General features: G+C 45.2%; 1 protein-coding gene across 1 annotated transcript; it reads left to right on the top strand.

Moving 5' to 3' along the window:
• LOXL1 (lysyl oxidase like 1) lies at positions 1 to 25,520 on the top strand. Its single transcript, XM_060755266.2, has 7 exons — positions 1 to 1,602; positions 10,245 to 10,353; positions 12,402 to 12,539; positions 15,064 to 15,220; positions 17,234 to 17,329; positions 19,655 to 19,770; positions 25,308 to 25,520. Exons 1-7 carry the CDS (start codon positions 405 to 407, stop codon positions 25,312 to 25,314), a joined length of 1,821 nt encoding a protein of 606 aa, XP_060611249.2. The 5' UTR covers positions 1 to 404; the 3' UTR covers positions 25,315 to 25,520.
• The last annotated feature ends 2,414 nt before the right edge of the window (positions 25,521 to 27,934 follow it).

Genomic DNA, 27,934 nt, shown 5'->3' with positions numbered 1-27,934 from the left:
TCAGAGCCTCTTAGTTATTCATTCAGAGCAGGAGCAAGGAAAGCTGTCCAGCCCACAGGGAAAGAGCAAGTGGGATAAACTAACATTCCCACTGCAACAGGCACAGCAGAAATGTGAAAAAAGAGAAAGGCAAAGGCAAAAAATAAACCCCTTTCCAGGCCTCCAGAAAGAGCCACATTCCTTGCCGATTCTTCTCCTCTGCAAAGCTCAACATGAAACTTCCCGGCGGAGAGCCCCAGAGCAACTCAGAAGAAGACGGGAATGGACAGAGTTGAAACTCATTCATCGAAGAAGAAGAAGAGAACCGGGTGGAGAAAGGAGAAAGAGCCACCCGGCTGTCCCCCCCTGATTTACTCCTTGGAAAACATCCCTCGAGGTTGACCTCTTTGGCCTTGGGCATCACCATGACCGTCCATGGCTTCTTCTGGGACCTGTGGGCTTTCGCAAGCTTTGGAGTGTTCCTGGTGGTGCGTGGGCAACATGCCCAAAGCGACAGTCAGACGGACAACGGGCGCTGGAGGCAGATGATCCAATGGGAGAACAATGGCAGGCTGTACAGCCTCCTCAACTCAGGTTCGGAATACGTCCCGGCCAGCCAGGTGAGAGCGGACAGCAGCGCCAGAGTCATGTTGGCCGATGCTGCCACCCACCCAAGCCGAAGAGTGACCGGGAACACGCGGCGACAAGCACCGACCTTACCAGTCAGGGCAGGATCGGATACCGTCCGAGGACAGACCCGGCATCCGTTTGGCTTCGGACAGGTGCCAGATAACTGGAGAAATGGGGCCACTGCGGAAGGGAACGCCAACTCGGCACGGCCTCGGTCGCCCACCACTTGGCAACGGCAGGTGGGCTCTTCCTCCTCGGCTTCCTCCTTCTCGCACTCCTCTTTCGGCCAAGTCTATCCGCAGGCCTCTTATCCCCAGCCGCCATATGCCAACCAATACGAGACCTATGACCCACAGGTGCCTCGGGCCTATGATGAGAGCTATACCTACTACCGCACCACAGGAACTGGAGGGAGTGCGGTGGCTGCGGCTGCGGCCAGTGCCGGAGTCATCTACCCTTTCCAGCCCCAGGCGAGGTACGAAGAGTATACAGAAGACCAGAATCCGTACCGAGCTCAAGGGTACTACCCGGCCCAGGAGAGACCCTATGTCCCCGTACCTCAGCAGCTCCCATCCTCAGATGGCTTGGACAGAAGGTACTCGCACAGTCTCTACCATGATGGGGGAACTAGCTATGACCAAAACGTCCAGGACCCTTACTCCTCCACCCAGAACCAAGGGGTCCCTGTGGTTGCCGACAACCTGCATATCAATTCTGGATCTCCTGCAGGTACTGGGACCCAGTATGGGAATGAGCCATGGGCGAGGCAATACCCTCCTTTCGAGGATACGCCGGTGGAGCCCTATGTTCCTTCTCGCCACGTGGAACCTCAGCCACCGTTCCGACCCATAGACCCCCAAGCGGTCCCCCGACACGAGCCCTACCTTCCCATCCGGAACTCAGAGACTCCCCAGCTGATCCCAGACAACCAGGGTGTGAACCAAGGCCGGATGAGTGTGGGAAGCATCTACCGACCCAATCAAAATGGAAGAGGTGAGTTATTAAACCCCATTGGCTTTGGAAGGGAGATCAATGTATTTTACAATCCTTGAGGGGATAACTGAGACATGGTGCCCTAGCTTTCCACCTGGCTTTGTGCGTAAATACCGTATATACTAGAGTATAAGCCGACCCGAACATAAGCCGAGGCACCTAATTAGGCACTAGATCACATTGGGTTACAGTAGAGTCTCACTTACCCAACATTAACGGGCCAAAAGAATGTTGGAGAAGTGAAAATGTTGGATTATAAGGAGGGCTTAAATGTCAAATTATGTTATGATTTCACAAATTAAGCACCAAAACATCATATTTTGGTGCTTAAGCAGTTCAGCACACAGTAACGTTATGTAGTAATTACTATATTTACGAATTTAGCATCAAAACAACAAGGGACTGTGTTGGATAATACAGGACGTTGGATAAGCGAGGGTTGGATAAGTGAGACTTTACTGTATATCCGTCTAAAAGCTATTTAGAAGTGTGCCATAGCTACAGTCATGCTCCACACGCTCACTCAAGTTATGGACACATGATGAGCCCTTCGAAAGTGATAAACCATGAATAAAAAAATTGCTGTTGTTTTTATCTGAGAGAACAATTTCTTCGAGCAATTTCTAGGTCTTCTAACAGAAGTCTTTGGGCCATTGAATCACATTGGAGGATCTAGAGCAGGGCTGCCAAAACCAAGGCTCGTGGGCTGAATGTGGCCCTCCAAGGTCATTGACCCATCCCCTGACCTACACTTTAGGCTTAGGTTTGCCCTAAATCTGAAACAACTGGAAGGCACAACAACAAGAACAACAATGGTAAGTTTATGTTGATTAAGACTGGAGCCAACTATCTATATATAGGTATAGGTATAGGTACAGGTACAGGTGGAGGTGGAGATGGAGGTGGAGGTGGAGGTGGAGGTGGAGGTAGAGGTAGAGGTAGAGGTTGAGGTTGAGGTTGAGGTTGAGGTTGAGGTTGAGGTTAAGGTTTTCCTCTGACATTGAGTCCAGTCATGCCCGACTCTGGGACTCTGGTGCTCATCTCCATTTCTAAGCCAAAGAGCCGGTGTTGTCCATAGACACCTCCAAGGGCATGTGGCTGGCATGACTGCATGGAGCGCCGTAGAATCCCGCCAGAGCGGAACATATTGATCTACTCACATTTGCATGTTTTCAAACTGCTAGGTTGGTAGAAGCTGGGGCCAACAGCGGGAGCTCAACCCGCTCCCCAGATTCGAATCTGCAACCTTTTGATCAGCAAGTTCAGTAGCTCAGCGGTTTAATCCACTGCTCCACCAGGGGCTCCATATATACAGGGTTAGTCAAAATGAATAGGCCAATTCGGGTACAATTAATATTCTTATTGGCCTATTCATTTTGACTAACCCTGTATATATATATACACACACACACACACACACACATACACACAAATATTGTTGGCCCCTAGGTAGGTGTGTGTGTATGTGTGTGTGTGTGTATATATATAGAGAGAGAGAATGAGTGTTGACCATATATATGTGTGTGTGTGTGTGTGTGTGTGTGTGGAATTAGATGACAGTGTTCCAACCCAGGGTTGTTATACCCAAGAAAGGACAGAGAGGGCATTTTATTCCAAGCTCCACAAGGCACTAGATCGGATATTAAAAGGCACGCACTTATAATATCCAAACTGTTCTGTTGGAACATTTGGCTGTCTTCCTTTTCCCAAAGACTTCTCCTGCATCCCAATGAGATAGCTCCCAAGCCGTAAACCCGCTCTTGGCACTTGGGGGCAATCCCAGTGGTCCAAAGGGATGCCGAACGCCAAGTTTATTCTTGGGATTAGACCTCTCCCCAGAGTCCGCTCAGTGCTTCCTCCTCCAAGGCACCATGAACAACGGGCTGATTTTATAAGCTTGACCTGCTGTCCTTCTGGCTTGGCTCCAGTTGCTCCGAGCCTTCCAGGCCAAAGCGAGCCATGAGCGTAAATATCCTTGTCAGCTCTATTGAGACACATGTCAGCTTTTCCCAAACCAAGCCCACCCCCTGCTCCCTTCTACAAGGCTCTTCTTGGCTTGCTTAGGCTTGAGCCAGCTGGGGAAGGAAGAGGCAGAACAATGCTCATAAATCAAGCCCTGGGGAGAAGCCATCTCCTCCATAAGATTCAGATGGGGACGTGAAGCTCAGGCCCGGTCCACAATGAGTCATGCTCCGCTGAAGGTCGCACAAAAGAACGGACTCCACCAACTTCCATAAACAAATACTTATTGAGAACACACCATGTTCCCAAGGCCATAGCATTGTCACACTTCACAGCTGTAGCACTATGAGATCACTTTAATTGCCATGGCAACATTACATGGATTCTTAGGGTTGGCAGTCTGGTGAGAATTCAAATGCATCTCTCTTAACTACAAATCCCAGGAGTATGTAGGGTGTTGCCCTGTTAGTTGAAGTGGAATCATTTTCAGACCATAGACCACGGTATTCTTCTGGGACGCCTCACGGTAATGGGGACCGGAGGTACTGTTTTGAAGTGGCCCCAGTTATTGGTTTTGTCACTACAATTCCCAAACTCAAGATCAATGCCCACCAAACCCTTCCAGTATTTTCTGTTGGTCATGGTCAGCAAGTCCAGTAGCTCAGTGGTTTGACCCACTGCACCACTGGGAGACTCAAAGAAGGGAGAGGGGAGCAGGTATGCTTGCCACATGGCACCATGGTGTGTTTATGAAGGCAAGGGAGAGCATGCAAGGCTGGAGGGAGGCTCACACTAGTGAGTCCCTTCGAGGCATGGGGGTTCTGCGTGGGAAGTTTGGCCCAATTCTATCATTGGTGAGGTTCAGAATGCTCTTCAACTGTAGATGAACTATAAATCCCAGCAACTACAACTTCCAAATGTCAAGGTCTGTTTTCCCCAAACGCCACCAGTATTCACAATGGTGGAGTATTCATGCAAAGTTTGATCCAGATCATTGTTTGAGTCCACAGTGCTCTCTGGATGTCGGTGAACTACAACTCCAAAACTCAAGGTCAATGCCCACCAAACCCTTCCAGTATTTTCCGTTGGCCATAGGAGTTCTGTATACCAATATTGGTTCAATTCCATCGTTGGTGGAGTTCAGAATGCTCTTTGATTGTAGATGAATATAAAGCCCAGCAACTACAACTCCCAAATTTCAAGGCCTGTTTCCCCAAACCCCACCAGTGTTCACCTTTGGGCATATTGAGCGTTTGTGCCAAGTTTGGTCCAGATCCATCATTGTTTGAGTCCACAGTGCTCTCTGGATATAGGTGAACTACAACTCCAAAACCAAGGTCAATGCCCACCAAACCCTTCCAGTATTTTCTGTTGTCCAAGGGTGTTCTGTATGCCAAGTTTGGTTCAGTTCTATGGTTGGTGGCATTCAGAATGCTCTTTGATTGTAGATGAACTATAAATCCCAGCAACTACAATTCCCAAATGACAAAATCAACCCCCCAACCCCACCAGTATTCAAATTTGGGTGTGTCGGGTATTTGTGCCAAACTTGGTCCAGTGAATGAAAATACATCCTGTATATCAGATATTTATATTATGCTTCATAACAGTAGCAAAGCTACAGCTATGGTAGCAATGAAAATAATGTTATGGTTGGGAGTCACCACCACATGAGGAACTGTATTAAGGGGTTGTGGCATTAGGAAGGCTGTGTACCACTGATTTACACTGTAGAATTAATGTAGTTGTGTAAGGGACCCCAAATCTGAGCCCCTGTTGAAGGTCCGGTCACAGGAGGCAAACAGGCAAAATGTCTAGTCTCTGGAGAAGATCAAAAGCAAGGTCTTATTCCATGATGGCCATAAGAAGACGGATCAGCCGTACCACACAGGCAGGTCACAGTACTTGAAAAGGCTGCCGTGTCCCACACTCCTTAACCACACATTATCTATCAAGATTCTACTGCACGTGTTTTCTGGGGCAAATTTCAGCCAAATATCTGTTGCCAGTCAAGTCCCAGCTCATGTTCAGCCCATGTTCAGCAAGCCCTACCTTCATGACTAGCTTATCTATTGCAGAACATACAATTTGTCTACCCTGCTGTTGACATGTTGCTCCTTCTCTGCAGGGAGGAGTACCAAAGCAAATCTACTACAGGCTTGAGCCTCCTTCAGTTGGACCCTGCTTGAGCTGCCTTGGGTTAATATTATCAAACTATGGGAGATAGTTTTATAAGGTCTATAGACCAGCCATGGGTAAACTTGAGCCCTCCAGGTGTTTTGGACTTCAACTCAAATGCTTAGAATCTCTTGGAATCTCTAGCTCTTCCAGCACAATTGTATGGTCAACACCGGCTGCAAGTTGACCATAGAATCCTACTGGAGGACCTACAAATGCGAAGAGAAGGTCTTCCAGCGTGGTAGTCGAGTCAACTTCCTTCGCATATTCAAGCTATGTGCAGTGTAGCAGATCAGCTCTTGCAGAGTTTATCTCACTTCCCTTTCCCAATAATGAATGGGGCTTCGCGGAAACAAATCCTTGGAAAAATAAAACTCCAAGGCAGCAGATAAGATTGAAAGCTAGTGAGCGGAGATCTTGACCAGGCCTTACGTTGGCTGTCAACCATTTGAAAAGAAAACCCTGTCTCCCAGCAGGGAGACTTGACCTAATGACCAAGAGACACATTCCTGCTTGGAGCTGGCTCTCCATCCCGTTCCTGGTCTGCCTCCACATGTCTCTGATTAGATTTATTTCTATTTTATTTCCAGATATGTACCATGGTCACTAAGCAACGGTTCAGCCTCACATATTTGTCTTGGATCCCCATGGGGGATTTGATTCATCGTGTGGGCGTTGGGGTGATGGTCTCCCCTTTCCTTCCTCCTTGCGTGAAGCCCAGATACGAGGCGCAACCTCCCTCCAAGGCCCTTTCATTGCTCACAGTCTTAAAACATGTTGCGCCTTTGATTTCCTGTGGAGAGGCAACATGAAGGGTTTGACCCCACGCAGCCTCCCCAGAAAGATTTCCTAATAACTTTGAGAGGAGGGAAAGAGGGAGAGAGAAAGAGAGAGAGAGATCCGCCTTTCTTGGCTGCTCTTCCATCTGAGTAATTCGTTTCTGGTTTATCGGAAATTCCCTCGGCAGCCTCAATTACTTGCATCCTTTGCCTATAAACAATGTTTGCATAGCAGCGCAAGCATCGAAGAGCTGTCGGTTCCAGTTAAGAAAGAGACCCACTTAAGCGGCCCAGATGTTCCCAGCATAGGAGGCTTCCATGCGCTGAGTCAGATCACAGCTCCATCTCCACCAGTGTTTCTCAACCTGGGGTATCAGAACCCCTGCGGGGTCACAAGGGAGCTTCAGAGGGGTCACCAAAGACCATCAGAAAACATATATTTCTGATGGTCTTCGGAACCCCTTTGGCAGAGAAGTCTGAAGATCTCTCCACCTGTCCTTCTCTTCCTTTTTGGAAACAGACAGCGAATCCTCCCACCAAAAATCCTTCTCCACTGTGATTGGCTGGCCTCTCGGCCAAGAGGAGGACTGTTTCTGAGACTCCAAGCTGGGAAGGGAGAGCAGGCGTGCTCTACACATGGCAGCGTGGTGTGCATATGTGGGCGATGGAGAGCGTACAAGGCTGGAGGGAGGCTTGCACTAGCAAGGCGTAGGGGTTCTGTGTGGGAAGTTTGGCCCAATTCTATTGTTAGTGGGGTTCAGAATGCTCTTCGACTGTAGGTGAACTGTAAGTCCCAGCAACTACAACTCCCCAGTGTCAAGGTCTACTTCCCCCAAACTCCACCAGTGTTGACATTTGGGCATGTTGAGGATTCGTGACAAGTTTGATCCAGATCTATCATTGTTTGAGTCCACAGTGCTCTCTGGATGTAGGTGAACTACAACTCCAAAACTTAAGGTCAGTGCCCACCAAACCCTTCCAGTATTTTCTGTTGGTCATGGGAGTTCTGTATGTGAAGTTTGGTTCAATTCCATTGTTGGTGGAGTTCAGAATCCTCTTTGATTGTAGATGAACTACAAATCCCAGCAACTACAGCTCCCAAATGTCAAGGTCTATTTTCTCCAAACTCCACCAGTGTTCACACTTGGACCTATTGAGTATTCATGCCAAGTTTGGTCCAGATTGTTGTTTGAGTTCACGGTGCTCTCTGGATGTAGGTGAATCATAGAATTGGGTCAAACTTCCCACACAGAACCCCCATGACCAACTGAAAATATTGTGTTTTCTGGTGGTCTTTGGTGACCCCTCTGACACCCCCTCGTGACCCTCACATGGGTCCCAACCCCCTGATTGAGAAACACTGGTGTAGATCCTCCTTTGGCTTTGTGAAATATCTTGATCATGGACTTTCTTTTGCAAAATCAAAACACGTGAATTGGGGGCATAGGAAGAGAAGTAGGCCATGCAATGTCAAAGCCAACCTTTCTGATCTCTCCCCCCATAAGCAGATTGCAGTGGGAACACCATTCAGCCCTAATTTGTTTTTCCAAGAGCCGGAAAGAACAATGCCTGCTTGTTTCTCAGGCTGTTCTCCCTGGAGGGAATCACCTCACCACTTTGGCTCTCGCTTCCTGCCTCCATGCTTGGTCATTCCTGCTGAGGTAATGCACCAGGGGATCGCGCATGAAGCAAAGTCAAAGAGGGAGTGTGTGCATTTCGGGGGTGGTGGCAGTGATGGGCTTCTTGAACCAATCTGTTCCCTTCAAGAAATACAATGGGAGGCACCTCCCCTTCCCAAGTCAAGTGTCAGTGTTGTGAGGAGGGGTATGTTTTATGAGTAAGTGATTTCATGCATGGGTTTGCAAGAGGGAGAAACTTGGTCATAATTTGTCCTATATCAATCCTCTTTGGGCTTGCAATAATTCATTGGAAACAGAAAATGGGAAACTGAAGTCTCTGAGCCCATCTACATTGCAGAATTAAAGTAGTTTTGACACCACTACAAAGCCAAAGGAGGATCTACACCAATGTCAGTGTTATAGAACCTTGGGATTTGTAGTCTGGTGAGGTGCCAACACTCATTGACAGAGATGGCTCTTGACCAGTCATGGGTAAACTTGGGCCCTCCAGGTGTTTTGGACTTCAACTCCCACAATTCCTAACAGTAGGCTGTTAGGAATTGTGGGAGTTGAAGTCCAAAACACCTGGAGGGCCCAAGTTTACCCATGACTGGTCTATAGACCTTATAAAGCAATATCTCCCATAGTTCGATAATATTAAGCCAAGGCAGCTCAAGTGGTGTCCAACTACATTAATTCTACAGTGTAGATCAGTGGTTCTCAACCTTCCTAATGCTGCAACCCCGTCATACAGTTCTGTCAGGATTAATTTAGTTATGTATGTGTTTTAAATGTGCTTCTATGTATTGCAAATATGAATGCCACTGTGAATTAGAAATGCTGTGCAGAATGTTTATTCTATGAGGCTGTGATTAAGTGAACTTGAGAAAAGTAAGATAAGGTTTGCTCTTGCTGGGAACAGAAGGGAGTAACCAGTCTCAGCAAGAGGAGATAAGCAGATGTGAAGAGGCTTTCGTTTTGACTAGTTCCTGAATTGTAGCTCACTGTAGTAAGACGTGTCTGTTGAATGTGCTTAGTAAACTTAGTTTCTTTTGTAACTCAAAGCTTGCAGAGTCCTTATTTTGCAACTCACTGTCTGCTGATGTAGCGTTCCTTCCGCTGGGCATCATCTGAACTCTGACAAGTTCCTCATGTTGTGGTGACCCCCAACCATCACATTATTTTCGTTGCTACTTCATCACTGTAATTTTGTTACTGTTGTGGATCGTAATGTAAATATCTGCTATGCAGGATGTATTTTCTTTCACTGGACCAAATTTGGCACAAATACCCGATATGCCCAAATTTGAATACTTGTGGGGTTATGGGGAGGGATTGATTTTGTCATTTGGGTGTTGTAGTTGCTGGGATTTATAGTTCACCTACAATCAAGATTCATTCCGAGCTCCACCAATGATGGAATTGAACCATACTTGGTACACACAACTCCCATGACCTACAGAAAATACTGGAAGGGTTTGGTGGGCATTGACCTTGAGTTTTGGAGTTTTAGTCCACCGACATCCAGAGAGCACTGTGGACTCAAACAATGATGGATCTGGACCAAACTTGGCATGAATCCTCAACATGCCCAAATGTCAACACTGGTGGAATTTGAGGAAAACAGACCTTGACATTTGGGAGTTATTGGGATTTATATTTGACCTGCAGTCGAAGAGCATTCTGAACCCCACCAACAATAGAATTGGGCCAAACTTCCTAGACAGAGTCCCCATGACCAACAGAAAATACTGTGCTTTCTTATGGTCTTTGGCAACTCCTCTGACACCTCCCTTGCAACCCCCTCCAGGAGTCCCGACCCCCAGGTTGAGAAATGCTGAGTTAAAGCATCATTGAAGTGCATTAATTCTGCAGTGTAGATTCACCCTGCATGGTTTGAGTACACAATGGCCTCCAAATATCTAACACAATTACACAGAGTAAACCCATTCCTGAAATAGGAGTCCAGGCTATGAATGCCTCCATGGCCATGGATTGGAAAACCCCTCCGATCAAATCTTGCCAAGACAACCCTATGACAAGTTTGCACTAAATGAAAGCTGACTTGAAGGCAAATTTCAAGTGCTTTGTCATGTCTTTCCAGGCCTCCCAGACCTTGTCCCTGACCCAAATTACGTCCAGGCTTCGACATATGTCCAACGGGCTCACCTCTATTCCCTCCGCTGTGCCGCAGAAGAAAAGTGTCTAGCAAGGTAAGGCCTATTATCATCATTATATAATTATTTATATTCCGCTCTATCTCCCCAAGAGGGCTCAGAGGGGATTACAAACATTCAGTGCCTTTAATACAGTGAAATAACAATGACACACAAATACACAGAACAAAGGTAAAGGCTTTCATCTCCGGTTTCTGGAGGTGGTGCTCGACTCTGACCATGGGGAAGTGCTCTTTTTCTATTTCTAAACCATCGAGCCTGTTGTCCGTAGACACCTCCTGGCTGAGTTGCCGGCATGACTGCTTGAGTGCCTTTATTACCTTCCTGCCGAAGCAGTACCTATTGATCTACTAATATTTGCATGTTTGTGAACTTCTAAGTTGGCAAGAGCTAGGGCTAACAGCGGGAGCTCACCCCAACCCACGGCTTCGAACTGCCAACCATTTGGTCAGCAGTACAGCAACACAAGGGTTTAACCCAGTGGTTCCAAACCTTTGGTCCTCCAATTGTTTTGGACTTCAAGTCCCAGAAATCCCAGCTGTTAGGAATTGTGGGAGCTGAAGTTCCAAACATCTGGGGGACCAAAGGTTGGAAACCACTGGTTTAACCCATTGTGCCAACCACAGCTTCCCAGTTGTTCCCCCTTTACTCGGGCTCATCTTGGAAGTATTGTCAAAGGCTTTCATGGCTGGAATCACCGGGTTGTTGTAGGTTTTTTGGGCTATATGGCCATGTTCTAGAAGCATTCTCTCCTAATGTTTCACCTGCATCTGCGACAATCATCCTCAGAGGTTGTGAGGTCTACAGGATGCTTGCCATAGATGCAGGTGAAACATCAGGAGAGATTGCTTCTAGAACATGGCCATATAGCCTGAAAAACCTACAACAACCCTAAGTTCTTGTGGGTTTTTTCAGGCTATAGAGCCATGTTCTAGAGGCATTTCTCCTGACGTTTCGCCTGCATCTATGGCAAGCATCCTCAGAGGTGTGAGGTCTGTTGGAAGTAGGATACTCCACCTCAGACATCAGAAGAGCTGCAAGACCAAGAACAAGTCACGAGAGTAAAGATGAAGATCCACCCAGAGGAAAAGTGTTCCTGCCATACATCAAGGGAACCACTGATCGCATAGGGAAGCTGATGAGGAAACACAACATACAAACAATCTACAAACCCACCAAGAAAATCCAACAAATGCTACGTTCAGCAAAGGTCAAGAGGGATCCTCTCACCTCTGCAGGAGTCTACCGTATACCATGCAGCTGTGGACAAGTCTACAGAGGGACCACCAAACGCAGCGCCCAGACACGCATCAAGGAACATGAAAGGCACTGCAGACTACTTCAACCAGAGAAGTCAGCCATAGCAGAGCACCTGATAAACCAGCCTGGACACAGCATATTATTTGAGAACACAGAAATGCTGGACCACACCAACAACCACCATGTCAGACTACACAGAGAAGCCATTGAAATCCACAAGCATGTGGACAATTTCAACAGAAAGGAAGAGACCATGAAAATGAACAAAATCTGGCTACCAGTATTAAAAAACTCTAAAATTATAACAGCTAAACAACAGAGAGGAAAAAACCAGGCACAGATTAACACCTCCCAGCAACAGATTTTCCCAGGCTCAGGCAAGCCTTCAAATGCTAATGAAGGTGATCAGCTAAACATTCACACCTAACTGCAGCAGGGAAGAGCTCCTTGCCCCACCCCAGCCATTCCACAGATATATAAACCCATTTTTCCTACTTCCAACAGACCTCACACCTCTGAGGATGCTTGCCATAGATGCAGGCGAAACGTCAGGAGAAATGCCTCTAGAACATGGCTCTATAGCCTGAAAAAACCCACAAGAACCTAGTGCTTCCAGCCATGAAAGCCTTCGACAATACATTGAACAACCCTAAGGTTTTTCTCTCTACATTAAAGCTGGTTCTGGTTCCATTGGTCTCCCACATCTTTATTGTGATGTTGGAAACATTTAGAGATCATCAAAGTTGATTTTGTAGACTATAGAAGGTTTGTATTTCGGGAGGCTACATTTCCAACTCTTGTGACTGACTTTTCTGTTCTTCCAGCACTGCCTACACCCCTGAAGCCACAGACTATGACATCCGAGTGCTCTTGCGTTTCCCGCAGCGAGTAAAGAACCAGGGAACAGCGGATTTCCTGCCCAATCGGGCTCGGCACACCTGGGAGTGGCACAGCTGCCATCAGTGAGTAGCAAGGGATTGGGGAGATATTTGAGTTGGCGGAGAGTGGCTGTGGGAAGGGGTCGGAGGTGACCAGGCACCTGTATCCCATCATTCTTGGATCTGTTTCCCATGCAGAAAGTGTTGGCTCCAGTTTACAGGAGGGAGAGGATTCATGAAACCTTAGAAAAGTTAGAGCCACGCTGGAAGACTTAGAGATTCCGAGAAAGAACATATCTCTAGGCATCTAAGTCCTACCATGTCCAAGTCTGACTTTGCAAGGCATGAGCACAATTGGTACACATGTTTTAACTGTGCAAAAGCACTCCTGGCCGCCACCGAAATCTAGCATTCCAGGCTCATTGATGAACCCAGGAGGACTCCGTGTCTTCAGAGGGAGGGTAACCACATCCAGCACAGTAGACATGGTTAGGTCCAGTCAGAATCTTCTTAATTCAGAATAAATTCAGAAAAATTACCTTTTTGAAGCGATTTTGGACTTTTTTAGGAAACCAGAAGTTCCTTTGCCCTTCCGAAGCTAGTCTCGCCATTTTCTTCCGACTCAGGAAGTGAGTCGGAAATTAATCTGGTCCCTGGCCTTGGCTCAAACCAGGGAAGGCTGAATTGGGATGTTGTAGGTTTTTTCGGGCTATGTGGCCACGTTCTAGAGGCATTCTCTCCTGACGTTTCACCTGCATCTATGGCAAGCATCTCAGAGGAAGCCACAGGGAGGAGGGAGCAAGCTTGTTTTCTGCTTCCTTGGAGACTAGGACGCGGAACAATGACTTCAAACTACAGGAGAGGAGATTCCATCTGAACACGAGGAAGAACTTCCTGACTGTGAGAGCCGTTCAGCAGTGGAACTCTCTGCCCCGGAGTGTGGTGGAGGCTCCTTCTTTGGAAGCTTTTAAACAGAGGCTGGATGGCCATCTGTCAGGGGTGATTTGAATGCAACATTCCTGCTTCTTGGCAGGGGGTTGGACTGGATGACCCATGAGGTCTCTTCCAACTCTTTGATTCTATGATTCTATGATTCTAGGTAGTGAGGTCTATTGGAACTAGGAAAAAGGGTTTATATATCTGTGGAATGACCAGGGTGGGGCAAAGAACTCTTGTCTGTTGGAGCTAGGTGTGAATGTTTCAACTGACCACCTTGATTAGCATTTGATGGCCTGGCAGTGCCTGGGGCAATCTTTAGTTGAGAGGTAAAGGCTGAATTTCCTCCCTTTGCTTTCCCTGCTTCTGCCTCAAGTCAGAGAAGCCAGTTTTAAACCGGGGAAGGAAGGAATTTCCTCCCCTTGCTTTTCCCCGCTTCTGGAGTAAAACAACTACTTTCAAAGTAAAGACCACCCAATGAAACAGGAAATAACACTTTCAAACCATTAACAAAAGGATTCGGAAGTCTCAGAAGTTTTGGAAAGATTTGAACATATTTTTCTGTGAAAATCAGAATTGACTTTAGAATCAAACCACCAGTGCTCCCTACATCCGAAACGGGCTTTGAACCTTTTTTTTAATCAAACAAGTCTATAGCACAGGCTATAACCCTATACCCTGTTCAGCCTTTAGACTAAACCTATGTCTTGTCTGGATTCAATTTTAATTTGTTTGTTTGCCCTCATCCAGATTGCCACAAGCACCATAGAATCATAGAGTTGGAAGAGACCTGGTGGGACATTCAGTCCAATCCCATTCTACCAGGAAGCAGGAAAATTGCATTCAAAACACCCCTGACAGATGGTCATCCAGTCTCTGTTTCAAAGTCGCCAAAAAAGGAGCCTCCACTACACTCCAAGGCAGAGTGTTCCACTGCTGAACAGCTCTCACAGTCAAGAAGTTCTTTCTCATGTTCAGATGGAATCTCCTTTTTTGTAGTTTGAAGCCATTGTTCCATTGCATCCTAGTCTCCAGGGCAGCAGAAAACAAGCTTGCTCCCTCCTCCCTAGGACTTCCCCTTACATGGCTCTCATCATGTCTACTTTCAGTATTCTCATCTGCAGGCTAAATATACCCAGCTCTATTAGCCGCTCCTCATAGGGCTTGTTCTCCAGACCCTTAGCCATTTTAATTGCCCTTCTCTGGACACATGCTGCTACATGCTGCTACTAAGGAGGCCAGGCATGTAGCCAGGGGGGGGGGGGGCTCGGGGGGCTTCAGCCCCCCCCGAAATTCTCATGGTGGTTCGCGAAAAGGCCTTACTGGTGCATTATTTAAACTGTTATGTTTATTAATATCATGATTTGATCACCATTCTCAATATATCCCATATGTATGGGGGTATTGGGGTAATGATACAAAAGGTTTGCTAGGCTAGACCCTCTTTCACTCAGACTCAGCCCCCCCCGAAACTCAGCCCCCCCCGAAACCCCCCTGAAAAATTTTTAGCCCCCCCCCCCCGAAACGAAATCCTGGCTACGGGCCTGAAGGAGGCTGTTCAGTTCAGGACCTGAACAGCCTCCTTTGTAGCAGGTAGAAAGGAGTGATAGAGTTGGACGTCACCTGCGTACAGATAGCATGGTTGCATTGTTTCCTTCTTCCTCACCCACAGGCATTACCACAGCATGGATGAATTCAGCCACTATGACTTGCTAGACGCTGCCACTGGCAAGAAAGTGGCCGAAGGTCACAAAGCGAGTTTTTGCCTGGAAGACACCACCTGCGACTTTGGGAACCTCAAGCGCTACGCCTGCACATCGCACACACAGGTAGGGAAGGGCCATCAGAGGCCTTTCTTCGGCTTGGCTACCAAAGAGCCTTCTAACATGGGATTTTGGTGGAGGTTGAATCTGCAATGATCTTATAGATTAGAAGCAGCTTCCATGTCAGTAGAGCACTAACTCTGCTCCAGAGCTTGGGCCTATTTTTAACACAGTGGTCCCCAATCTTTTTTTGACCAAGGACCACTCTCCAACATTAGTACCAAAAGGGTTACGAATCGGTTTTTGGTGAACTTTAGATTCGGTTTGGTTATTTGGGGTGCCGATTCTGAAAATTACATTGGAGAGACCACATCAGCTCTAGTTTCTGATACAGAACATATGCTATCCAGTAATCGCCAGTTGCTCGCCCACAGAAAACTGTATTTAATAAGCCTCAGCATTGTAAGAGGGTTTCCCAAGATCAGTCACTCTCGTTGCAATTGTGTAGTAACGGTGAGGCCGCAGACAATATTTTACGAAGGATATCCGGAAAGTAAGGTTACAAGGATGAATATAAAACTTACATAGATTGTAGCATAGGCATTATTTTTCCACATAATCACCATTCAGTTCAATACCTTTTGTCATCCGTGCAACGGGTTTTTTGATGCCTGTATCATAGAAGTCTCCCACTGCCTTTTTCAGCCAGTTCGTCACTTCGATTTTCACCTCATTGTTGTCGTAAAAGTGTTTTCCACTCAGGTGTTCCTTCAATTTCGTGAATATATGATAGTCACTGGGTGCGAGATCGGGGCTGTGGGAAGGGTGGCTTAAAAGATCCCAACCAAATGATGTTGCACAAGCGGTGTGCGGACACACATTGTCGTGAAGGAGACACACTCTCACCGTCAGCATCCCACGACATTTGTTTTGGATGGCTCTGCGATGTTTCTTCATGGTCTCGCAATATATTCCATACCCATTTTGTCACCTGCGGTCTTGACATTCCGTCCTCCATAAACTGAAATGATTTTTTGATGAATCGCAGCAGCATTCATGCCACTTAGTATTTAGGTAGTGTTTTACAGCACAAACTTTGCACTTGGAAGGAAACGGAATGAGAACGCTCATCTCTAACCTTCACCACAATGCCAGTTGATGAGCTACTGACAACTGGCACTGCTCGTTCACTTCTGCTGGCTTCCTGCTATACAGCAGTGATACCAACTTCCCCACAAAAATTCCTCGCGAGAGCTACATACTTTGCAACCTTACTTTCCAGATAACCCTCATAGTTCTTCCGGACCACTGTTGGTCCATGGGCCACAGATTGGGAACCACTGTTTTAAAGGAACTACCCCTTAAAGTTGCAGAAACTGACCTGGGAAAATAGGTTCAGCCTCTGAGATAGATCCTGTCAAGATTGGACTCAAACCCAGAAGAAATTCTCTACCTCACTAACCTAAAAGCCACCTTGGCTTACAATTAGGCTTGGGCAGTTACGTTCATTAATTTTGTAATTCGTTATTAATTCATATTTAAATTAGCTTACGATCCGATATTGAGCCATGCAGGAATAATTAAAAATCGAAACAATTTTTTCAATTTATTTCGTAATTGTTTCGTAATTGTTTTGTAACTGTTTCGTAATTGTTTTGATATTGTTTCGTAATTATTTCGATATTGTTTCGAAATTATTTCCGTATATCTGGTGCAAGTTTTAGGGTTGTTGTTTGTTTTATCAGTGATAAAAAATAAATTATCACACCAACAGTCAACAACAGAGGGAGAGGGAAGCTTCAGAAGTTCCCCCTGTCCCATTTGGAGGTTTTTTTAGCGTATTGCGCAATCGCGTCCGCCATTAACGAATCGATTCGTAATTGTTTCGTAATTGTTTTGTAATTTTACGAAATTTTGTATATTTTGAACTTTTTTAAAGAAAAATTTTGGAATTCTTTTAAAAAACGAAACTCAAAAAGCCCCTAAAAATGAAACGAGTTTAGAACCAAATTTTTCCGTAGTTACCCAAGCCTACTTACAATACATATTGAAAATTTTGTGTTTTCTGCCATTTCCCAGGGTCTGAGTCCCGGTTGTTATGATACTTATAATGCCGACATCGATTGCCAGTGGATCGATATCACTGACGTCCAACCTGGGAACTATATCCTAAAGGTAAGCACATGTCTAAACACTTGAGTTGAACTATTACTTTTGGGGATGACAGCTCCCAGCATCCCCAACGTGGTACCGCCACTGGCTGGAAAGCTTCTGGGAATTGTAGTACAAACAGGAAACGTTCCCAGACTCTGGCTACGGTACGTTTTCAAATGCCTTGTGTCTGAAATAAGAACAGGGAAATGAGAACCATGGCTGTGTTCTTTTGTCTGAGCTGCTACTGTGCCAGAAACGTCTTTTCTGTTCTCTTTTTGGCAACGAAGATGTTTTGCTGCCAAAAGGTCCTTCTCCCACCCTCTCGCATATTCATTTGTTTTCTCTGTAAAGGAAAGCATTAGAGATGGAGGGAGTCAACACTAAGGATGGCTGTAAATAGGGCCAGCTAGTCGTATTCTGCTGCCTTGAGCTAAGGACGATATGATTCTTGCTCTATTGCACTCTGCATATAAAAGCCAATGTTTTATGCCTAGACTAATGATGGGAAAGCATAGCGGGCAAGAGCAAAGGAGTATGGCATATCCACTCTGGGATTTCGTACGAACTTTGGCTAAGTAAGCATCTTGAGTCCCCTTCGGGAGAGATAAAATGGAATAGAAATAAATGTAAAATAATAATAACAACAACAACAACAACAACAACAACAACAACAATAACAACAAAGTATGGATTGTCGATGTTGCAATCCCAGGTGACAGCAGGATTGAAGAGAAGCAACTGGAAAAGCTGACACGATATGAGGATTTAAAGATCGAACTGCAAAAACACTGGCACAAGCCAGTCAAGGTGGTCCCAGTGGTGATCGGCACACTGGGTGCAGTGCTTAAGACCTTGGCCTGCACTTAAACACAATCGGCCCTGAACAAAATTACCATCTGCCAGTTGCAGAAGACCACCTTACTGGGATCTGTACGCATTATTCACTAATACATTACACAATCCTAGACGCTTGGGAAGTGTCCGATGTGGGATCCAATACAACAGCCAGCAGAGTGGTCTTGTTTGCTTTGTACTAATCTTGTTGTGTTTCAAATAATAATAATAATAATAATAATAATAATAATAATAGCATATGATTGTAAAGACATTGAATGTTTGCTTATGTATGAAAATGCTGTAATCTGCTATGAGTCCCCTAGGGAAGAATGGTGGAATATAAATAAAGTATATTATTATTATTATTATTACATCATCATTATTATTATTTAAACATTATTATTATTATTATTATTATTATTATTATTATTATTATTACTAGCTGTACCCACCACTCGCTGCTATGGCCAACCTTCCTTCTCTCTTTCTCTCCTTTCTTTCTCTCCTTCCTTCCTTCCCCCCCCCCTCCCTCTCTCTCTCATTTTTTCCTTCTCTCTTTCCTTCCCTTTTTCTTTCCTTTTCTTTTTTCATTCCTTCTCTCCTTCCTGCCACCCTTTTTCTTTCCTTTCTCTTTCTCTCCTTCCTTCCTTCTGTCCTTCCTTCTTTCCCTCCCTCCTGCTCTCCTTGCTTCCTTTTTGGAGTTTTCAAGTCCTTTCCACTGGTTTTTTTTTGGGGGGGGGGGGGGGTCAAGTCCTTTTTTGGGGGGGTGGAGGTTATGAGTAATGGTCACTCGTTGGTCTGTTAGGGGTGTACTGTCCAAATTTGGTGTCAATGCACCCAGTGGTTTGAGTTATGTTAATCCCACAAAAGAACATTACATTTTTATTACATTTTTATTTATATTTTATTTTATTTATATTTTATTTTATTTATATTTTATTTATATTTTATTTATATTTTATTTATATTTTATTTTATTTATATTTTATTTATATTTTATTTTATTTATATTTTATTTATATTTTATTTTATTTATATTTTATTTTATTTATATTTTATATTTTATTTATATTTTATTTTATTTATATTTTATTTATATTTATATTTATATTTATATTTATATTTATATTTATATTTATATTTATATTTATATGTTATTTTATTTTATTTTATTTTATTTTATTTTATTTTATTTTATTTTATTTTATTTTATTTTATTTTATTTTATTTTATTTTATTTTATTTTATTTATATAGACTAATACTAAGCCCCAAAAAGGTTCAGCAAAAAGGTTCAGCAACTATTTTGCCATTTGCAGCAATGGAAGTAAGGACAAAGGGGGAAAGAAGGAGAGAGAAACCGGGACATTTGAAAAGAAAGTGGGACGACAGAGGATTAATTGAGTCAACGATACATGATGGCGCTTACATCTATCTCTTTTGGGGCAATTGCAAATTGGCAGATTTCCATCTGAGAGACTGACTGGTTCTCTCCCTTGTGTTATCTCAGGTGCAAGTGAACCCCAAATATATTGTGATGGAATCGGACTTCACCAACAACGTGGTGCGATGCAATGTTCACTACACCGGACGCTACGTGGCCACTACGAATTGCAAGATCTCCCAGTAAGAGCCAATTTTTAATTTTGTCTCAGCCATCCCCTGCATGGCCCTCATTTGCCTTTGGCAACCCTCCCTGGGTGTCACTGCGATGCCACAAAAAAGTGGGCAAAGTAAGGTCAGTTTGAGCCCCCATGATTTCACCTACAGCTTGAATCCTGCCTTTCTCACCACCCAGGGCAGATGTCTTCACTGTGTCTGGTTGTGATCCCCAGGTTGTGCCAGTCAGCTTTCGTATGATGTTGTTTCTAGCGCCCACTTTTTGTTTGATGTTCAGGCAGTGCTTCTTGTAGGTCAGAGCACGGTCCAAAGTGACTCCCAGGTATTTGGGTGCGCTGCAATGCTCCAGTGGGATTCCTTCCCAGGTAATCCTCAGAGCTCGGGATGCTTGTCTGTTCTTAAGGTGAAAGGCGCATGTCTGTGTTTTAGATGGATTAGGGATCAGTTGGTTTTCCCTGTAATCTGCCCTTGCGCTATGCTACTCTGCTGCTGAGTATGCATGCCCAGTGTGGAACACATCTCACCACACTAAAACAGTAGATGTGGCTCTTAATGAGACATGCCGCATTATCACGGGGTGTCTGCGACCCACACCACTGGAGAAATTACACTGCTTAGCCGGTATTGCACCACCTGACATCCGCCGGGAAGTAGCAGCCAATAGTGAAAGGACCAAGGCAGAGACATCTCCAGCTCATCCCCTGTTTGGGTATCAGCCAGCACGTCAACGACTTAAATCAAGACATAGTTTTCTTAGATCTACAGAGACACTCACTGGAACACCCCAGCAAGCGAGAGTCCAAAAGTGGCAGGCCCAAACCCAGCACCTCAATTCATGGGTGATACCAGATGAGAGACTCCCCCCTGGGCACACAGAGGACTGGGCGACTTGGAAGGCGCTGAACAGACTGCGCTCTGGCACCACGAGATGCAGAGCCAATCTTAAGAAATGGGGCTACAGGGTGGAATCCTCGGCATGCGAGTGCGGAGAAGAACAAACCACTGACCACCTGCTGCAATGCACCCTGAGCCCTGCCACATGCACGATGGAGGACCTTCTTGCGGCAACCCCAGAGGCACTCCAAGTGGCCAGATACTGGTCAAAGGACATTTAACCAAATACCAAATTTGCAAAATCTGTGTGGTTTTTTTTTCCCTTTGTTCTTTTTCTTTTTAATCTGTGTGTTTGTTTTGCTCTGTTAGAATTGTAATACAATGGTTGCTGATGACACGATAAATAAATAACCACCCGGGGCGGCCCCAGCTCTGTGCCTGAATCTTTGCTTCCTCGCTTCGACCGGTGTGCAGTCTTTCCATGCTTCATAACCACATTCCCTGGGAAGCCAGGATAAATAGGCGCCTTCCCAGAAGCGCATGGCCATGTTTGTTGATCTTGACGAGGGAACTGAGAGCGAGAAGAGGGAGGAAGGGAGGGTTTCCTCATAAAATTATATAGTCGCATATTATATATATTTATATATATATAATTTTTAAAAGTCTCATTAAAAATGCATTGCTCGCCGGGACTTTGGACAGAAAAGCAGGCAGACATCCGTCTTTGGCAAAGTGTTGGAGGCGAGGCTACAGCAAATCTTTGGGGCCAAATCTCCCGGCTGGGCAACCAATGTATGCTGAGGACTCGTTCTGCACACAACCCCCTTTATGGGAAAGGAGGACGAATAGGCAAGAGATGGATCCATCCAGCCAGAGGCAATGAATCCCAGCTGGTCAGGACCCAAAGCTGGATCTCGCTCATCTGGATCCAATAATAGATCTAAACAAGGGACACAGGCAACAAAAATGTTGCCACATGGCGTAATCCTAGTCAAGTCTGTTCCACCTCCAGTTTCATTGCTAGTTTCCAACAGACCTCACAACCTCTGAGGATGCCTGTCATAGACGTGGGCGAAATGTCAGGAGAGAATGCTTCTAGAACATGACCATATATCCCGAAAAAACCTACAACAACCCAGTAAACCTAGACTGCTAGAAGGATATTGACATCATAACTCATACCAGCCCTGAATTGTCCAAGGCTTTCATGGCCAGAAATGCTGGGTTGCTGTAGGTTTTTCGGGCTGTCTGGCCATGTTCCAGAAGCGTTCTCTTCTGACGTTTCGCCTGCATCTGTGGCAGGCATCCTCAGAGGTTGTGAGGTCTGTTGGAAACTAGGCAAGTGTGGTTTACATATCTGTGGAATAGTATCCAGGGTGGGAGAAATAAAGAACTATGAATGTCACAGTTACTCGGCTTGATTAGCATTGAATGGCCTTGCAGCTTCAAAGCCTGGCTGCTTCCTGCCTGGGAGAATGTGTTGTTGGGAGGTATTAACTTGCCCTTGATTGTGTTGTCGAAGGCTTTCGTGACTGGAATCATTGGGTTACTGTAGGTTTTTCGTTCTGTATGGCCATGTTCTAGAAGCATTCTCTCCTGACATTTCACCCACATCTATGGCAGGCATCCTCAGAGGTTGTGAGGTCTGTTGGAAACTAGGCAAGTGTGCTTTATATATCTGTGGAATAATGTCCAGGGTGGGAGAAAGAAAGAACTCTTGTCTGCTTGAGACAAGTATGAATGTCATACTTGTCTCAGTTACCCGGCTTGATTAGCACTGAATGGCCTTGCAGCTTCAAAGCCTGGCTGCTTCCTGCCTGGGAGAATGTGTTGTTGGGAGGTATTAACTGGCCCTTGATTGTGTTGTCGAAGGCTTTCGTGACTGGAATCATTGGGTTACTGTAGGTTTTTCGTTCTGTATGGCCATGTTCTAGAAGCATTCTCTCCTGACATTTCACCCACATCTATGGCAGGCATCCTCAGAGGTTGTGAGGTCTGTTGGAAACTAGGCAAGTGTGCTTTATATATCTGTGGAATAATGTCCAGGGTGGGAGAAAGAAAGAACTCTTGTCTGCTTGAGACAAGTATGAATGTCATACTTGTCTCAGTTACCCGGCTTGATTAGCACTGAATGGCCTTGCAGCTTCAAAGCCTGGCTGCTTCCTGCCTGGGAGAATGTGTTGTTGGGAGGTATTAACTGGCCCTTGATTGTGTTGTCGAAGGCTTTCGTGACTGGAATCACTGGGTTACTGTAGGTTTTTCGGGCTATATGGCCATCTTCTAGAAGCATTCTCTCCTGACATTTCGCCCACGTCTATGGCCGGCATCCTCAGAGGTTGTGAGGTCTGTTGGAAACCAGGCAAGTCTGCTTTATATATCTGTGGAATAATGTCCAGGGTGGGAGAAAGAACGAACTCTTGTCTGGGTTGCTGTGATGTTTCCTGGGCTGTGTGGCCATGTTCCAGAAGCATTCACTCCTCATGTTTCGCCCACATCTACAGCAGGCATCCTCAGAGGTTGTGAGGTCTGTTGGAAACAAGGCAAGTGTACTTTATATATCTGTGGAATAATGTCCAGGGAGGGAAAAAGAACTCTTGTCTACTTGAGACAAGTATGAATGTTGCAATTACCCAGCTTGATTAGCATTAAATGACCTTGCAACTTCAAAGCCTGGTTGCTTCCTGCCTAGGGGTATCCTTTGTTGGGAGGTGTTAAATGACCCTGATTGTTTCTTGTTTGGAATCCCCCTGTTTTTGAGTGTTGTTGTTTATTTACTGTCCTAATTTTAGAGTTTTTGAATACTGGTGGCCAGATTTTGTTCATGTTCATGGTTTCCTCCTTTCTGTTGAAATTGTCCACATGCTTGTGGATTTCAATGGCTTCTCTGTGTGGAAGAAACAACCAGGGCCAGCTCCCAACAAAGGATCCCCAGGCAGGAAGCAACCAGGATTTGAAGCTGCAAGTCCATTCAGTGCTAATCAAGCTGGCCAATTGCAACATTCACACTTGCCTCCAACAGACAGAGGCGGCTCAACCCATTACGCAAAGTAAGCATTTGCAGTATAGTTGATTTTGCCCAGGAGAGCTCTTGAGGCGCTCTTGGGGGAAAATAGACTTTGACATATGCAAGTTGTAGTTACTGGGATGTATAGTTCACCTACAATCAAAGAGCATTCTGAACTCCACCAATGATGGAATTGAACCAAATATGGCACACAGAACTCCCACAATGAACAAAAAATATATATCAGTGATTGGTTTGGGGGGGGGGGCAAAATACTCTTTGCTTACTCATTGAAAATTACCTAGGGCCACCTCTGCCAATAGACAAGAGTTCTTTCTCCCATCCTGGACATTATTCCACAGATATATAAACCTCACTTACTTAGTTTCCAACAGACCTGACAACTTCTGAGGATGCCTGCCAGAGATGTGGGTGAAACGTCGGGAGAGAATGCTTCTGGAAGATGGCCAGACAGCCTAGAAACCCCACAACAACTCAATGATTCCAGCCATGAAAGCCTTTATTTATTATTATTTATTTTTTATTATTATTTACTGTGCTTATACCCCGCCCTTTTCACCTAGAGGTATGTGTGAATGTTGCAGTTGGCTACCTTGATTAGCATTTCGTGACCTGTACTTTCAAGGCCCAACAAAGGATTCCTCCAGGTAGCAACCAGCCAGGCCTTGAAACTGCAGGCCGTCTAATGCTAATCAAGGCGGTCAACGGCAACATTCACACATACCTCTAGCAGACAAGAGTTTTTCCCCCACCCTGGCCATTCCTCACCACCTCTGAGAATGGCTGTCATAGATGCAGGCGAAACGTCAGGAGAAAATGCTTCTGGAAGATGGCCAGACAGCCTGGAAACCTCACAACAACCCAGTGATTCCAGCCATGAAAGCCTTTATTTATTATTATTTATTTTTATTATTTATATATTTATCGTGTCAGGCAACCAAACAATTGTATTATATTTTTGACAGAACAAACAAACAAACATACAAAAGACACAGAGTTTGCAAGCTTGGTAGTTGATTAAATGTCTTTTGACCAGTATCTGGCCACTTGGAGTGCCTCTGGTGTTGCTGCAAGGAGGTCCTCCATTGTGCATGTATCAGGGCTCAGGTTGCATTGCAGCAGGTGGTCAGTGGTTTGCTTTTCTCCACACTCGGATGTTGTGGATTCCACTTTGTGGCCCCATTTGTTAAGGTTGGCTCTGCATCTCGTGGTGCCAGAGCGCAGTCTGTTCAGTGCCTTCCAAGTTGCTCAGTTTTCTGTTTGCCCTGGGGGTGGGGGTGAGTCTCTCATTTGGTATCAGCCATTGATTGAGGTTCTGGGTTTGAGCCTGCCACTTTTGGACTCTCGCTTGCTGAGGTGTTCCAGTGAGTGCCTCTGTAGATCTTAGAAAACTATTTCTTGATTTAAGTCATTGACGTGCTGGCTGATACCCAAACAAGGGATGAGCTGGAGATGCCACTGCCTTGGTCCTTTAACTATTAGCTGCTACTTCCCGGCGGATGTCAGGTGGTGCAATACCGGCTAGAGAGTGTAATTTCTCCAGTGGGGTCCAGCAGACACCCCGTGAAATTTTTTATTATTATTTACTGTGTATTAGAATGGCACTCAAAAGACACCTGCTTGAGTCTTCTATGCAGAGAAGCCCAGCCTGATCCTTCTCTAATTTCTCCTCATTCTTCTACAGGTCTTAATTCCCAACTGGACCATCGGTGCTTCCCCCTTTTCCTGACCCCAAATGCCCTTCCAGGTTGGAGCACCCAACGATAAAGCAACCTGCGGGTCACCAGCACCCACTTGAGTTTCGTTTTTAAAAATCCATGCCATTTCTTTGTTTTGAGAGCACACGTTAAGATGAGGATTGTCACTTCCAATACTTTTATAAATACTTTGTTTTTAACCTGTGTTTCCTTCACGTGTATGGATCATTTCAAGGGTGGGAAAGGTTGGCTGGGTGTTCATGGGACACTGCATGAGCTTTAACTTTTGTGGCCGGCTGCCACAGGAATCAAGGTGAGATGGGCCAAAACTAACAAAATGAAGTTCAACAGTGACAAATGCAAGATACTCCACTTAGGCAGAAAAAACGAAATGCAAAGATACAGAATGGGGGACAATGCCTGACTCGAGAGCAGTACGTGGGAAAAAGATCTTGGAGTCCTCATGGACGACAAGTTAAATATGAGCCAACAATGTGATGTGGTGGCAAAAAAAAGCCAACGGGATTTTGGCCTGCATCAATAGGAGCATAGTGTCTAGATCTAGGGAAGTAATGCTACCCCTCTATTCCGCTTTGGTTAGACCACACCTGGAAAACTGTGTTCAATTCTGGGCACCACAATTCAAGAGAGATATTGACAAGCTGGAATGTGTCCAGACGAGGGTGACTAAAATGATCAAGGGTCTGGAGAACAAGCCCTATGAGGAGCGGCTTAAGGAGCTGGGCATGTTTAGCCTGAAGAAGAGAAGGCTGAGAGGAGACATGATAGCCATGTATAAATATGTGAGAGGAAGCCACAGGGAGGAGGAGGGAGCAAGCTTGTTTTCTGCTTCCCTGGAGACTAGGACGCAATGGAACAATGGCTTCAAACTACAAGAGAGGAGATTCCATCTGAACATGAGGAAGAACTTCCTGACTGTGAGAGCCATTCAGCAGTGGAACTCTCTGCCCCGGAGTGTGGTGGAGGCTCCTTCTTTGGAAGCTTTTAAACAGAGGCTGGATGGCCATCTGTCAGGGGTGATTTGAATGCAATATTCCTGCTTCTTGCCAGGGGGTTGGACTGGATGGCCCATGAGATCTCTTCCAACTCTTTGATTCTATGATTCTATGATGCATGCCATATGCCAGCAAATATGGAAAACACAAGAATGGCCATCAGACTGGAAAAATCCACTTATATCGCCATACCAAAAAAGGGAAATGCTAAAGACTGCTCAAACTTCCGTTCAGTGGCCCTTATTTCTCATGCCAGTAAGGTAATGCTCAAAATCCTGCAAGGAAGAAGACTCCAGCAATACATGGAGCAAGAGTTGCTAGATGGACAAGCTGGGTTTAGAAAAGGCAGAGGAATGAGAGACCTAATGGCCAATATCTGCTGGATAATGGAGAAAGGCAGGGAGTTTCAGAAAAACATCTATTTCTGTTTTATTAACTACTCTAAAGCATTTGACTCTGTGGAGGTCACTGTTTCTTTGGTTGTGGGTGAATTACAACATCCAGAAAGGAAGGCCAGTTCCCCACAAACCCCTCCAGTAATCAATTTTTGGCATATCAAGTATGTGTGGCAAGTTTGGTCCATCAATATTTGGGTTCACAGTGCTCTCTAGATCAGTGGTTCTCAACCTTCCTAATTCCACGACTCCTTAATACGCTTCCTCATGTTATGGTGACCCCCAACCATAAAATTAGTTTCACTGCTACTTCATAACTGTCATTTTGCTGCTGTTATGAATCATCTTGTAAATATCTGATATTCAGGATGTATTTTCATACCAGATTTGGCACAAAGCCCCAATACACCCAAATTTAAATACTGGTGGGATTGGGGGAAGGTATTAATTTTGTCTTTTGGGAGTTATAGTTGCTGCTATTTATCGTTAACCTACAATCAAAGAGCATTCTGAATTCCACCAACGATGGAATTGAATCATACTTGACACACAGAACTCCCATGACCAACAAAAAATACTGGAAGGGTTTGGTGGGCATTGACCTTGAGTTTTGGGAGCTGTAGTTCACCTACATCCAGAGAGCACTGTGGACTCAAACAATGATGGATCTGGACCAAACTTGGCATGAATTCTCAATATGCCCAAATGTAAACACTAGTGGGGTTTGGAAAAAATAGACCTTGACATTTGGGAGTTATAGTTGCTGGGATTTATAGTTCACCTACAATCAAAGAGCATTCTGAACCCTGCCAACGATTGAATTGGGCCAAACTTCCTACACAGAACCTCCATGACCAAAAGAAAATATTGTGTTTTCTTGTGGTCTTCGGTGACACCTCCAAGTGTCCCGACCCCCAGTTTGAGAAACACTGCTCTAGATCTAGGTCGCAGCATTAGGAAGGTTGAGAAACACTGTCTTGTACAATTCTATGGGTTTTTTGGGGGGGGCCAAATATCCTTCATTTAACTAGAGTTGGTCTCTTCTAACTCTATTAGTCTATGGTTCTATTAATGCTACTAGAACATGGCCATACAGCCTAAAAAACTCACAGCAGCCCAGTGATTCCAGCCATGAAAGCCTTCAACATCACAAAGAAATTGAAAGCACAATAGGAGTTTGCGCATTAAAGACAAGAGGAAGGG

Source organism: Anolis sagrei, chromosome 9, assembly GCF_037176765.1.
Source record: "Anolis sagrei isolate rAnoSag1 chromosome 9, rAnoSag1.mat, whole genome shotgun sequence".
Lineage (NCBI taxonomy): Eukaryota > Metazoa > Chordata > Lepidosauria > Squamata > Dactyloidae > Anolis > Anolis sagrei.
Note: the sequence above shows the minus strand (reverse complement) of the source record. Positions and strands in the feature narration are given on the sequence as shown.

Excerpts from the sequence above, each read along its gene's own strand:
- LOXL1 (XM_060755266.2), top strand. The coding sequence starts at position 405 with ATGACCGTCCATGGCTTCTTCTGGGACCTGTGGGCTTTCGCAAGCTTT. Across the intron at positions 1,603-10,244 it reads ACCCAATCAAAATGGAAGAG|GCCTCCCAGACCTTGTCCCT; the intron begins GTGAGTTATTAA and ends ATGTCTTTCCAG. Across the intron at positions 10,354-12,401 it reads GAAGAAAAGTGTCTAGCAAG|CACTGCCTACACCCCTGAAG; the intron begins GTAAGGCCTATT and ends CTGTTCTTCCAG.